Below are 15,331 nucleotides of genomic sequence, written 5' to 3'. Positions count from 1 at the left end.
GAATTAGTTATGGAGGTACCGTAATACCTCCGTAGTGTTTTGTAACTATTTACAATTCTGATAGCTATGTACATTTGATGGTTTACATTTACAGTTTACAATTTAAAATGAAGCAATCAGTCGATCGGGGGACCTGGTCGTCCTCTGTGATCGTCGGAGCTTCGGCGGTGACTCCGGTGGAGGCTCGGGCGTCTGTGTCTCTGGGAGCGTGGCTTCGATCTCCATGGCAGCTTCGGTACCCCTAGACGGCGCTAGTGGGGAAAACGGTGGACCTGGGAAGGGAGCGGCTGCGGGGAGCGTCGGTGGGCGGGGGGGCCTAGACCGGGCCGGCGGAAGGACCGATCCTCCTGTAAGGTGCTGCGGTGGAGTGGAGGGTGGGACTGGTGGCTGGGGTGTGCGTGGGGTTCCGGCGGGCGCCAGGTCTCGTAGTGAGACCGTATCTTGTCGGCCTTCGGGGTATGCCACGTAGGAATACTGGGGGTTAGCATGGAGCAGATGGACCCTCTCGACCAACGGGTCCGACTTGTGCGCCCGCACGTGTTTTCGGAGCAGGATGGGTCTGGGTGCTGCCAGCCAGGTCAGGAGCGAGGTCCCAGAGGAGGACTTCCTGGGGAAGAGAAGGAGACGTTCGTGAGGTGTCTGGTTGGTGGTCTTACAAAGCAGTGACCAGATGGAGTGGAGGGCATTCGGGTGGATTCCTGCCAGCGGGAGACTGGGAGGTTGCTGGACCGTTGGGCCAGTAGGACAGTCTTCCAGACCGTTCCGTTCTCCCACTCTACCTGTCTGTTACCCCGGGGGTTGTAACTGGTCGTCCTGCTCGAGGTGATGCCCTTGGTGAGCAGGAATTGACTCTGCTCTTCGCTCATCAAGGAGGATCCCCTATCACTACGTATGTAAGCGGGGAACCCGAACAGTGCAAAGATGCTATGGGGGGCCTTGATGTGGTCATGTCGGGGCAGGGGATGGCGAATGGGAACCGGGAGTACTCGTCAATCACGTTCAGGAAGTACGTGTTGCGGTCGGTGGAGGGGAGGGGGCTTTTGAAGTCCATGCTGAGGCATTCAAAGGGACGGGAAGCCTTTATCAGGTGCGCTCTCTCTGGTCGGTAGAAGTGCAGTTTGCACTCCGCGCAGATCTGGCAGTCCCTGGTGGCTGTCCTGACCTCCTCGATGGAGTAGGGCAGGTTGTGGGTCTTGACAATTTGGAACAAGCGAGTGACCGCCGGGTGGCAGAAGTCCACACGGAGGGCTCGGAGGCGTCCACTTGTGTGGTGGCACATGTGCCGCAGGACAGGGCATCAGGAGGCTCATTTAGCTTCCCGGGACGATACAAGATCTCATAGTTGTAGGTGGAGAGTTCGATCCTCCACCGCAAGATCTTGTCGTTTTTTTATCATGCCCCGCTGTGCATTATCAAACATGAAAGCAACCGACCGTTGGTCCGTGAGGAGAGTGAATCACCTGCCGGCCAGGTAATGCCTCCAATGTTGTACAGCTTCTACTATGGCCTGGGCCTCCTTCTCGACTGAGTGGCGGGTTTCGGAAGCATGGAGGGTACGAGAGAAGAAGGCCACGGGTCTGCCCGCTTGGTTGAAGGTGGCCGCCAGAGCTATGTCGGACGCATCGCTCTCGACCTGGAAGGGGAGGGACTCATCGATGGCGTGCATTGTGGCCTTTGCAATGTTTGCTTTGATGCGGCTGAAGGCCTGGCGGGCCTCTATCGACAGGGGAAAAGCTGTGGATTGGATCAAGGGACGTGCCTTGTCCGCATAGTTGGGGACCCACTGGGCGTCGCTGAAAAACCCTAGGCAGTGCTTCAGGGCCTTGGAGCAGTGAGGGAGGGGGGAACTCCATAAGGGGGCTCATGCATTCAGGGTCGGGGCCTATAACTCCATTTCGCACTACGTAGCCGAGGATGGCTAGGCGGCCGGTGCTAAACACGCATTTATCCTTGTTGTATGCAAGGTTAAGGATTTTTGTGGTCTGGAGACATTTTCAGAGGTTGGTGTCGTGGTCCTGCTGGTCATGGCCGCAGATAGTTTAACTATCTCATAGAATTTACAGTGCAGAAGGAGGCCATTCGGCCCATCGAGTCTGCCCCAGCTCTTGGAAAGAGCACCCTACCCAAGGTCCACACCTCCACCCTATCCCCATAACCCAGTAACCCCACCCAACACTAAGGGCAATTTTGGATACTAAGGGGCAATTTAGCATGGCCAATCCACCTAACCCGCACATCTTTGGACTGTGAAAGGAAACCAGAGCACCTGGAGGAAACCCACACACACACGGGGAGGATGTGCAAACTCCACACAGACAGTGACCCAAGCCGGAATCGAACCTGGGACACTGGAGCTGTGAAGCAATTGTGCTATTCACAATGCTACCGTGCTGCCCAGATGGTGACATTATCGAGATACGGGAATGTTGCCCGTAAACCGTACCGGTCAATCATTCGGTCCATCTCTCGATGGAAGGCCGAGACCCCGTTAGTGACACCAAAGGGAACCCTTAAGAAGTGGTAGAGCTGCCCGTCTGCCTCGAAGGCAGTGTATTTGTGGTCACTAGTGTGGATGGGGAGCTGGTGGTAGGAGGACTTGAGAGCCACCTTGGAGAAGACCTTATAATGCGCGATCCTGTTTACCAGGTCGGATATGCAGGGGAGAGGGTACGCGTCCAGTTGCGTAAACCTGTTGATGGTCTGACTGTAGTCGATGACCATCCTATGCTTCTCCCCGGTCTTTACCGCCACTACTTGAGCTCTCCAGGGGCTGTTACTAGCTTCAATAACCCCTTCCGTCAGTAGCCTTTGGACCTCTGACCTAATAAAGATCCGGTCCTGGGCACTGTAGCGTCTGCTCCTGGTGGCAACGGGTTTGCAATCCGGGGTGAGGTTCGCAAACAGGGAAGGCGGGTCGACCTGAAGGGTCGTGAGGCCGCAGACAGTAAGGGGGAGTATAGGGCCACTGAATTGGAAGGTTACACTGGAAGTCTAAACCCACGAGTGTAGCCGCGCAGAGGTGGGGAAGGACGTAGAGTCGGAAATTTTTGAACTCCCTTTCCTGGACTGTGAGGTTTGCTATACAAAACACCTTTATCTCCACGGAGTGTGAACCAAAGGCCAGGGAGATTTTTTGATTAACAGGGTGGATGAGGAGAGAACAGCGCCTTACCGTGTCAGGGTGTATGAAGCTCTCCGTGCTCCCAGAGTCGATTAAGCAGGACGTCTCGTGCCCGTTGATGAATACGGTCGTTGTAGCAGTTGAGTGTGTTTAAGGCCGGGACTGGTCCAGGGTCACCGAGGCTAATCGCTTCGGGCAGTGCGTGGTCAGCCGAGCTGGGGTCCTGGGGGTTCATCCAAGATGGCGTCTCCCATTGGTCACACATGGCTGGGGGTGCACAAAATGGTGGCACCCATCCCGCCAACGTGGCGTCCCTAGCAGCGGGGCTCCCCGGGGTTGCCAGGCAGCCTTGCAGCGCAGGCCTGTGGGGGGGATGAGGGAAGTCTCGGGGTCGGCCGCTGAGGGGTTCCACGCTGCCCAGGGGCCTGCCGCGCGGTCGGGAACATAAGAGCGGGCGTTCCTGGAGGCCACGTCCAGGGAGCCTGCGAGGGCCCGTGCCTCCCTGAGACCCAGAGTGTCTTTTTCTAACAGTCGCTGGCGGATTTGTGACGATAGCATACCTGCCACGAAGGCGTCCCGAATTAAGAGTTCCGTGTGTTCGCTCGCTGAAACTTGTGGGCAGCTGCAGCTTCTCCCCAACACCAGAAGTGCACGGTAAAATTCTTCTAGCGATTCCCCAGGGGTTTGTCGCCTTGTTGCAAGCAGGTGCCGGGCGTAGACCTGGTTTACCGGGCGAATATAGTGTCGTTTTAGCAGCTCTATTGCTGCATCGAAGTCTTCCACTTCCTCGATGAGGGCGTAAATCTCCGGGCTCACCCTGGAGTGCTGGACTTGCAGTTTCTGCTCTCCCGTGGGTGTGTTTTCGGCCGTCCCGAGGTACCCTTTAAAGCACGCCAGCCAGTGCTTGAAGATTGCCGCTGAGTTCGCCCCGTGGGGGCTGAGTTGCAGACACTCCGGCTTGATTCGGAGCTCCATCCTTTCTTCTTAACAAAACTAGCCTATTAAATTGATGCACGATCAATGACCATTAAAGCAAGGTTGTAGTCCAACTGAAGACTTTAATAAGCTAGATGTTTCCCCCAGCAGCTCAGGTACAGAATGAAGGCTGCTGGGGCGGCACGGGTTCTTATACCCCGCCTAGCAGGGCGGAGCTACCATACATCCTAACCAATAGGAAGCATACAGTTTCCACCAATGGTGCTTCAGCCTATCAGGTACCGCAATACCTATAATACCACAGTTTACTCTTAAATCTGCAACACTGCTTCCTAGTGCCAGATGATTTTTTAAAGCTTTTGAACTTAAAAAAAACCTGCAGTAATTCTTTGCCTTTTATCCAAATTCTTTCTTTCTTAAATTTTGAGCCACAGATCTTCTACCTGCCAGCTCCGCAAGGCCATCTTCTCTTGGGTTTTTTACAACTCTGTTCATTTCTTTATTGCCAGACAATTTTACGGGTTTGTTTTGCTATGTCTGTCTTTGTTTCTTTCATGCACTAAGCATCTTGCAACTGTCCATCTTTTCTGATTGTACATTACTCAGGGTATGGCAATATCTCAAATAGGTCTATTCGCCTGAAGAGAGCAATTCTGGTGAGTTCATATCTCAGACTTTGATTAAAAACAATATGTGGTCGGGCCAGAGGCAGTGTCACGATAATTCCATCCTCAGCGCCAAATGTAACCATGCACTTTTACAGACTTCATTAGAGACACAAAAGGATTAAGAAGAATTGTACAACAACTTATTGGTTGCTCCTCATTCCCTACATGTCTCAGAGAACTTTGTTCCCTGTGGCGATTGCCCACTTTGAGTCCAGTTGGTCCCCAAAGTCTAGTGACCCTTTTCTGCTATGTTATCCTTAAATGGCAAAATCACCACAAATCATCATAGATACATTTGAGAACAGGTCTGGAGGGCCAAATAACATGTTTTATGTTGGCACCAATAAAGTACAATAGGTATTGGCAACTTTATATTACCAGGCAGATATATGAGGAAATGAGAACAAGGAGTAGAAGTGCTGAAGGCAATAAATAGTCCCTTACTGAGGGTAGTCAATAATTAGTTAGTCTGTAGGACTACATATAGAAATTTTGGCATTTAAGAGATTGAGATGAGGATGGGTGCCTGGCAATGAACCAAAGTGGCATTTGAAGATGAGAACAAAGAGCAAGGATCCAAACTATGGAAAACTGTATGTGGTGTCCCTGTTGCAATTCTAATTGAAATATTCTTATGCAGAGAATGGAACGCAATGGTTATGCAAGGCGTTTCACTCCAGTAGACTAACTGGCTACTTTTTGATTTGTAAAAGACATTCTCTATCCTCAATCGTTTTTGTCCAGAAATGCAACTAATTGTATGGAATCAATTTTGAACCTTCTTATTGGCCCTCTCTGCCAATTAATCTATGATATTAATACCCTTTGGGTAGAAGGTTGTGCCGGATTTCCCCGTTTGCTCCTTTGAAATGTTTTAAACTTGTGTGTCACAGCATCTGGAACCTTCACCACAGCATTTATATAATAACCTTTATTGGCACAAGTAGGCTTACATTAACATTGCAATGAAGTTATTGTGAAAAGCCCCAAGTCACCCCATCCCAGCGCCTGTTGGGGTACGAGGGAGAATTCAGAATGTCCAAATTACCTAAAAGACTGTCTTTGGTACTTGTGGGAGGAAACCGGAGCACCCGGAGGAAACCCACGCAGACACAGGGAGGCCGTGCAGACTCCACACAGACAGTGACCCAAGCCGGGAATCGAACCTGGGACCCTGGAGCTGTGAAGCAACAGTGCTAACCACTGTGCTACCATGCCGCCCATAAAAATGTGCTTTGCGGGGCTCATGCGGAATTTTTTTAAAACTCGGGACCTCTCGCATTTTACAGCAATGGAAACCCCCTAAGTGAGAATCATATCCCTGGACCAACGAGCCAACAGCCATTGCCTGGATCAACTGTTACAACTTTGCAAGATTGTGAACTGAAAAGTATACAGTTTACAACGTGTTTTACAGCCAATAATATAGTCACTGTTGTTGGATGGAGCAACTAGGGTAGGGTTTGCTGGGCGGTAAAGCAGAGGTAGGTGATGGAGCAGCAGAACGGGTACATGGGTGCGTAACTAGGGGCTGGTTTAGCACAGTGGACTAAACAGCTGCCTTGTAATGCAGAACAATGCCAGCAGCGCGGGTTCAATTTCCGTATCGGCCTCCCCGAACAGGTGCCAGATTGTGGCGACTAGGGGCTTTTCACAGTAACTTTATTGAAGCCTACTTGTGACAATAAGCGATTATTATTATAACTCCTGGGAGGACAATGGAATATTTTGAGTAGGGAGGATGATCCCGTGGTGAAGTAGTGTGTGAGAATTTGGGGCTATTAGGGAAGGCATCTTGATATCTTGAAGAATTGGCAACATCCTTGATGCGTTAGTGCTGCCTGGTGATTGGAAAACTGGTAATATTTTGTGGTGAGGAGATTTATTCTGGATGGCACCCAACCACCACCCTCCTGAAAGTTCTAGTTATTCCAATAATTTGCAATATTCATATAATGAGAAGTAGATAAATGAAGCTTTCCAGTTCATTACTGAACAAAGCTTTTAGAATCCCACTCCAGTGCTAAACCTACTCACTCCAGGATCGTGGAATATAAAAATAATGCCCAATTTCTCCTTTACCCCTTTCATCCTCACTTCTAGCACCAGGGGTGAAGAGCTCATGATTGGTTTTGCCATTAACACCATCCAACCAGCTGCACCTGCTGTGTACCACCCGTCTCCTATCCCGACAAGTCAAATGTCTCCCCACCCCCCACTACCCAAGGATTACCTCCTATCATTTTCTAGTTTCTCGTCCACTATCTCATGCTCTCTCAAAACCCATCTTGTCGATCAAACTCACCTCCTACTCTTTCAATCGTGTTCCCACCAACTACTGCCCATCCTACTTCTTTTCCTGGTGTCGGAGCCAACTGATACTGTAAATGGTCCTGTCGTGTTGGGTGTTCCGATATACAAACGTCCCAACACGGCTGTAGATGGTACAACTCTGTTGTATTATTCTGTACAATAACTACTATTAACTTCTGGCTGTGGTTCGTACTTCACCAGCTAACCTGTGGACCCAGCCCTAGCACTGTCTTAGTGAGACACTCAGCACATGGTGTATGTCTGAGTGGCATGCTGTGAGCTCTGAGCTATCTCCTGGTAGAATGTGCGGGATCTGTGGTGTTCCCTGTTTTATAGTGCGTGTGCTCTCACTGGTGATTGGCTGCGATGTTGTGTGTGTTTTGGTTGGTCAAACTACCTGTCCAGCAGTGTGTGTGTGATTGCACCATGATATGTTAATATGGATATCATGACATCCCCCCTTTTCACAAGGATATGTGCCTACATGGTAATAAATATTGGTGTGTACTGAGTGCATCTGAGTAAGTGTGTGCAATATTTACAACATGTACATGAGGCTAAACTATACACAGAGGAAGGTGTCAGGCGCAACAGAGCAACGAGGTTGTACCACAAACAAAACAAGTGCAATCATCAAACATCGAAAGAGAACTCCCAGAACGACAAGAAAGAAACACGTTAACAGTGTTGCAAAACAATTCAGAATTCAGTAAGTCCAATGTGCAAACAGGCTCAGAAGGCCAGTCTATCCCGTGTGCGACAAATTCGGGTTGACCGCCTCAAGGGTGGGTCAGGATCCACCGGCTGAGGAATGAGCCTGGCCACAGGCGAGAGAGGACTAGGCAGAGTGGCAGGAAGCTCAACGAAGTCGACATCAGGGACAACAGGAGGGCGTGGCACCGGTGCATGATCACGTAGCGAGCACGGAAGCAGCCGAAGGGCCCGCCGATTACGCCGGCGAATTGAGCCATCAGGCAGGCGGACCAGGATCGAGCGGGGAGCCACACGGCGGAGAAACTCGGCCGTTGCCGACCAGCCGGTAGATGTATGCGGACGTCGTCTCCAGGCGCCAGGGCAGGCCCTGCTCAATGGCCCCTGAAGAATTCCCAAGGATCTATCTTAATCTTTTCCTATTTCTGAACTGCATGATGCCCTTCAGTGACACCTATGGGAAAATAGGTCAGATTGCACGTTTATGCTAAAGTTGCACCTCTACTTCATTGCCATTGCTCAACCCCTCCACTGCCTATAATTTGTCGGACGACTCATCTGAGATTCTGGAGTGGATGAGCAGAAACTTCCTCCAACTAAAACATTGGGAAGACAGAAACCACCGTCTTCAGCCGCTACTTTAATCTAATTTCTTAGCTAACAATTCCATCCCTTCTTTAGCCACTGTCTGAGCAGAACCAGCATCTTTGCAACCTCAGCATTATTTGACTGCGAATTGAGCTTTCAACCCTATATACATCTCCATCTCAAAAATGCCCGATTCAACCTCGGCAGCATTGTCTGTCTCTGTGCCAGCTCAGTTCACCAGCTACTGAAACCCTCATCCATGCTTTTGTTGGCTTCTGGTTAAGTATTCCAGTTCTCTTTTCCGTAATCTTCCATCTTTGCTCTCCATAACCGTGAACTAATCGAAACCTCCGCGACCCCATCCTAATTCACAACAGCCTGATTCTTTGTTCCTGCTGGCAGTGTACCCTGCCTGCAGGTTTGCCGGGGGTGTGAGGTGGCATCAATGGGATATTCCATTGATATTCGGTGGGAGTAGAGAGTTCCGCCACCAGCAAACGGCGCGTGCCTGGGGTTCCGGAGAATCCAGTCCAACAAATGTCATTCACCCATCCTGGCACCCGGTCGAACAAAGCCTACAATTTGCAACTTTTATTCTAGTTTTCAAATTCCTGCATGGCTGTGTTGCTCTCTGTTAGTATATAATAGGATCTGTCGATGGATGTTGAATACCTAATAGTTTAAGGCGAACAGGGAGGCAGTAGTATCGTCACTGGACTCGTAATCCAGAGACCAGAGTCATGCTCGAATCCCGCCATGGCAGATGGTGAAATTTAAATTCAATTTTAAAAATCTGAGATTAAAATCTGGAATGGGCGGCTCGGTAGCACAGTGGTTAGCACTTTTGCTTCACAGCTCCACGGTCCCAGGTTCGATTATAGGTTTGGGTCACTGTCTGTGCGGAATTTGCAAGTTCTCCCTGTGTCTGCGTGGGTTTCCTCCGGGTGCTCCGGTTTACTCCCACAGTCCAAAGATGTGCAGGTTAGGTGGATTGGCCATGCTAAATTGCCCTTAGTGTCCAAAAAAGCTTAAGTGGAGTTACTGGGTTACTGGGATAGGATGGAGGTGTGGGTTTAAGTAGGCAGCTCTTTCCCAGGGCTTGTGCAGACTCAATGGGCTGAATGGCCTCCTTTTGCACTGCAAATTCTATGAATTTATGATTTAAAGTGTAAAGATTACCATGAAACCATAGTCGATTGTTGTAAAAACCCATCTGGTTCACTACTGTCCTTTAGGGACAGAAATCTGTCATCCTTACCTGGTCTGGCACACATGTGACTCCAGACCCACAGCAATGTGTTTGACTCTTAAATGCCCTCGGGGATGGGCAATAAATGCCGATCCTGCCAGCGACGCCCATGTCCCATGAACGAATAAAAAATAAGGTGTTCAGTATTGATTAATATACTCAGAATTGTATATAAAGAGTCATTCAGCACTGGGGAGAGATAGGGGCAGCACGGTAGCATTGTGGATAGCACAATTGCTTCACAGCTCCAGGGTCCCAGGTTCGGTTCCGGCTTGGGTCACTGTCTGTGCGGAGTCTGCACGTCCTCCCAGTGTGTGCGTGGGTTTCGTCCGGTTGCTCCGGTTTCCTCCCACAGTCCAAAGATGTGCAGGTTAGGTGGATTGGTCGTGATAAATTGCCCTTAATGTCCAAAATTCCCCTTAGTGTTGGGTGGGGTTACTGGGTTATGGGGATAGGGTGGCGGTGTTGACCTTGGGTAGGGTGCTCTTTCTAAGAGCCGGTGCAGACTCGATGGGCCGAATGGCCTCCTTCTGCACTGTAAATTCTATGATAATCTATGATAGTGTTAAGACTGGAGAAATTATCTCTATGGCGAGCAATAAAAAGTCCCCACCAAAGCATCCTCATCTCAGTGCCTTCTTCACAAGCAGGCTTGGGAGTTTCTCTGGCATCCGTAACCTCCTGCAGATACACAATTCTCCAAAAGCTTCGATTTATTGTGTATTTCCCAGTTCCTTTGCCCACCTTTACCAACTATGCCTTCAGAGGTTTAGCTCTAAAATTATCTCCACCTTTTCCTCCTCCTTTAATGATACACCTTAAAACATTTGTCCTTGGCTAAACATATTAGTTATCTATTCTAATAAATCCTCAATTGGCTTGGTGTCAACTTTGTCTGTTTACATTCTGATTAAGCACATTAGAACATTATGAAATATTGAAGTCACTATAAGCAACAGTTGTTCTTTATCCTAACCCTTGCAGAGAATGAGCATTACCCTGGAAAGAAAAGTGAGGAAAAACTGCTCCATACTCCTTTAGTCATTTCTAAGAGAATCGGCTTTAAGAAACTTGCTGTCAAAGACCAGAAATTGAGCTTCCAAATTTGATTGCTTTTTACTTGCTTGGGGTGAGGTCATATCTGGGTCAAACCATGCAAAATACCCGAGTAGAAAGCTCCACCCTCAGAATCATAACTTTGTCATCTCTAATGAGCACGTACTGGCAGCAAGAGCCTCCAAAGGCAGCTGTGCAGCTCAGCAATAAAAAGCTCGCTGCTAAGATTTTGGCACTGAATATACGGCCAATTTAACTCCTCATCGCAGAGTAATCTTAGTCTCATGTATCTGCAACGTGTTTTACCCAAACATTGGCAGCTGTGCTTTCAGCTACAGTATCTGGGCAAAACTCTGAAATTCCATTAATCTCTCCACCCGCTACTTCTCTCCGCAGGAAGGGACGTTGACTGCTCAGCCTTTTAGAGGAAACAAAGTCAAGGGATCAGGAGGTGGGTCTCATTTTGATAAGGTGAACTTGGAGAGGGCAAGAGGGACAGTAGGAAAGAGACATGCAGGCTTACGGCTGGGGTCAAATCTCTGAGGAAGTTTGAACTTGTGAGCAAGCAGAAGGAAGGGATGTGGGGAATTGCTGACTGGATGATCTTAATCTTAGTGACAAACCGGTCCATGAGCTCCTCACATTTGTTGGTGATGATGGAGGAAACAGAAGGGATTTAAGAAGACAATTTGCAGTACAGAAAGGAAGTTGGTGGGTTTCTTTGCTTTCTGGCATGGTCCTGGAATAATGAGCAATTTCAGGAGAGGAGAATAGGTCCCAATATGTGATATAGCCAGATATAGTGGTGAATGGCTAAATCAATTGTTCATCAGATCCATTAAAGTCTGCATCCCTTGGTCTTGGGGGAGTGGAGATGAGGATCATACAAAGGGTCAGGGTTAGGGAAAGAAATGGTTTTACCGGGGGCGGGGACTCGGGAAAAGGTTAAGGTAAGGGTACAATTGAACAGATCAGTAGCTGCAGAAATGGCATGGTGAATGGAGGGTCAAAGGTGAGACATTTGGGATTTTTTGGGGGGGGAAAGTTTTTCCAGGTGCGGAGACTGAAGGAAGTTTGACTGGAAGTGCAATAGGGGATGTGGGTGGAGACAATATAATTATCAGAGAAGGCCTCAAGTTTCAGTTTCATTTCTGACTGAATGAACTGGATTTATTTTCATTAAAAAAACATTGTTACTGGCGCCGAGGACCCGGGTTCAATCCCGGCCCCGGGTCACTGTCCATGTAGAGTCTGATATTCTCACCCCCACAACTCAAAGATGTGCAGTGTAGGTGGATTGGCCACGTTAAATTGCCCCTTAATTGGAAAAAAAATAATTGGGTACTCTGAGTTTATTTTAAAAAACATTGTTATTGTTAAGAAATGTTTTAAAAGAAAAATAAGTAACTTGAATTTATAATATAGACTTTAATGTACAAAGAGATCCAAGTTTCCCTAGAGATATAAAGTATATATTAATAGCGGTGGACACAAAGGAGTGGTTGAGCAGGCAGTGATAGGAAGGCCAAAGATTAGCTAACTAGAATTTAGTAAGTGCAATTATAAGTGAAATAAAAACATAAAATGCTGGAAATACTCAGCAGGTCTGGCAGCAACACAGATACTGTCAGACTTGTGTGTTTATAGTACCTTTTGTTTTTTATTTCTGATTTCATGTATCCACTGCACTTCACTCTTTGAGCTGTAGGTAACAGGGGTAAGAGGAGTTTCCCCAAAGACACACATGAAGAAATGGGGTTGGAACAGGGTCGGGGAATATGGGTTATATGAAAGTCATTGGAAAGTAGCTTGATTGCGATTGAGGCCATAGAAACAGCAGGGCCACATGAGATAGCAAGGTTGAGAGGATGGGCTTGAAAATAGTTCGGACAATTTATATTGAGGTAAAGGTTTAGGGGCAACAGGCGATTTGTGAATTCAGGGTAAAAAGGTTACGTGGAGCAAAGAAGAATGAAACCTGAGGAAAAGGAAAGGATAAGAGACAAGGATGGAGAATATCGGAGTGAGAAATACAGTTCTAAAATTGGTTGGAATGCTGTATAATCATGGGGAAAATGGTTGAATGTATGGCCTTTTGTATGCTGTACCAACTGGTGTTCAATCCCATTACACTTCAAAGCCAAGTTTCTTTGCCTCCTATGTTTCTGATATGCATCAGACCCAACTACTCACTTCATTATTTTATTCATGTGATATTAGACAGAACTGTGGGAAACTGGAAGTAATATAATGTTGGAATTTTTCCTCAACTTATGAAACCAATTACAATTTTAACAAGGTTACAATTTAAAAATTATTCCCTGCATTTTTTAACAAAAGCTTCTATGAATGACTTTATTATTTTTGGATTTGTTCTAGAACACAACTTCTTCCATGACTGACGATGGTTCATTTTACCTTTTCATTCTCCTTGACCTCTCTTGACATGATGGGCCATGCTCTTCTCCCAATGCGTCTCCCTCATTGTTCGGTTAAGCAGGACCTGATTGCATCTTTACCCAGCTGATTACAACCACAGCATCTCCATCAATGACTTCATTCTCTGCCCTTGCAACCACCTCCTTTTCTTCATCCACACAATGCTCCTCGGCAACATCATCCAAAGACATAAGGTCAACTTCAACATGTACATTAAAAACTCCTAACCCTCGCATCACCTCTTTCGACCACCTTATCTGCCTCTATATTTTCAGATTGCCTGTTTGACATTAAAATCTTGGATAAGCCACAATTTCCACCAGCTGAATGCAACACACTTTACATCAAGCATGGGTAATGACACTCACTCTGGAAGTTGTAGGTTTCACACTCCATGCAAATATTTGTTTTTGCTAATTTTGTTTAAGGTGTTGCTGAATACATTTCCAATATGGTCATGCTAAACAAAATAATGCATTTGTGGAGTTGTGTGTTATTTTAGTCAGTTTAGCTCCACAGACACCAGAGTTGATTTCATGAACATGTATTAGCAGTGTCAGGCTTTGCATCATGAATAAAATAACCCAATTTGAGCATTAAACCGGAGCTGTTTCCGATGCAGCTCATGTTTGGACACTGCTGACTTTCAATTGTTTAAGCATGAAAACAAAACACTTAGACAAAGCAACACTGAACATACACCAGTATAGCACAGCAGCATCCTCAAAACAAAACGAGCAATTAGGTGGGTGGAAATCACATAATACCCAGACCCAAGTTGCCATTACATGACTTAATAATTGCCTTAATGGTCTATATACCAAAAATACTGACGCACAGCCTCATTATAAATGTTGGTCACCAGGAAGTATAACCACATTAAAATCATTCTATCTGCAATCAATTATCAGTATAAACATTAAAAATACTGCGATTATGTGGCTACACAGTTTCTGTGTGTCCTTTTTAAACACCCAGTTTACTGACCAAATAACTAATTAATAAACCACTGCGTTAACCGTTTGGGACAAACTGGCCCATTCCACTTTTGCTGCTGCTTGTGCTATAACTTGGTGGGAGGTTATCCATACCAGCGGCCACCTTGCGGGCACAAAGTTTCTTGTGCAGGTAATGGGGCTGGGTCACGGTGTGGAGCTGAGCCTCCTGCAGCAATGAGGGAAACGCCAGCCAGGGAAGGGGTAGGAAAGCAGTGATAGGTGTTGCTGATTTCAATCCAAACTTACCGCCTCGGTGTCCATCGGACGCGGCTGCTAAGTTTGGTGTCTGCGGTGTGGTTTGGTGTTTACTGCGGGCTGGCTCTGCCTGACCCTCTGGGACTGACTCCCAAGCGCTGCTGCTTCCTCCTCGCTCCCCACCGAAATATCCACGCACTGCGTGCCTCAATGATTCCCAGCAATGCGCCCCCAGCTGACTCACGCTGCAGAGCCCCGCCGAATTCACAATACTTCCTTGCTTTAGTTTTTTGGGGGGCAGAAAAAAAACTTCCCAACTGTTTACATCTGATTGAGTCACTCTGAAAGATAAACGCCTCTTCCAAGCGCTCCCCCACAAATTCCCCAGCTCAACCTCCCAGCGTTTGGAACCCTCTGTTAAGATCTCCAAAGGTCAGACAATTCGGATGGCTCTGCCTCACTTATGTGTTTTTAAAACATGCGTGGGCGGCGCTGGTTAAGCCAGCATTTTATTGCCCATCCCTCGTTGCTCTTCAGAAGGTGGTGGTGAGCTGCCTTCTTGAACCACTGCAATCCCTGAATTGTAGGTACACCCACTGTGCTGTTAGGGGGGAATTCCAGGATGTTGCCCCAGGGACAGTGAAGGAACAGCGATATATTTCCAAGTCAGGGTGGGGAGTGACTTGGAGGGTGGGGCTCCCAGGTATCTGCTGTTCTTGTCCTTCTAGATGGTAGCGGTCATGGGTTTGGAAGGTGCTGCCTAAGGAACCTTGGTGAGCTGCTGCAAAACATCGTGTAGCTGGTACACATGGCTGCCACTGTTCATCAGTGGTGGAGGGATCGAATGTTTTGTGGATGGGGTAGCAATCAAGTGGGCTGCTTGTCCTGGGTGGTGTCAAGCTTCTTGAGTGTTGTTGGAGCTGCATTCACCCAGGCAAGTGGCAAGTATTCCATTACACTCCTGACTTGTGTCTTGCAGTTGGTGGACAGGCTTTGCGGGGGGTCAGGAGGTGAGTTACCCAGCCCATGATTCCCAGCCTCTGTCCTGTCCAGTTCG

At 47.8% G+C, this 15,331-nt stretch overlaps 1 protein-coding gene across 3 annotated transcripts in view; it reads right to left on the bottom strand.

Moving 5' to 3' along the window:
* LOC140426354 (uncharacterized) overlaps positions 1 to 14,648 on the bottom strand; it is a 160,338-nt gene extending 145,690 nt beyond the window's left edge. Inside the window, exon 1 of one of the 3 annotated variants that reach the window (XM_072511014.1) lies at positions 14,326 to 14,648. In XM_072511014.1, the coding sequence (XP_072367115.1) occupies positions 14,326 to 14,340 (15 nt within the window). In that variant the 5' untranslated portion in view covers positions 14,341 to 14,648. Of the gene's footprint in view, positions 1 to 13,060; positions 13,159 to 14,325 lie in introns of those variants that run through there. The other 2 variants (XM_072511013.1, XM_072511012.1) reach the window with 2 other exon arrangements.
* Positions 14,649 to 15,331: the final 683 nt, after the last annotated feature.

The sequence above is a fragment of the Scyliorhinus torazame genome, chromosome 7 (assembly GCF_047496885.1).
Source record: "Scyliorhinus torazame isolate Kashiwa2021f chromosome 7, sScyTor2.1, whole genome shotgun sequence".
Lineage (NCBI taxonomy): Eukaryota > Metazoa > Chordata > Chondrichthyes > Carcharhiniformes > Scyliorhinidae > Scyliorhinus > Scyliorhinus torazame.
The sequence above is the reverse complement of the archived record's forward strand: the minus strand, read 5'-3'. Positions and strand labels throughout refer to the sequence as shown.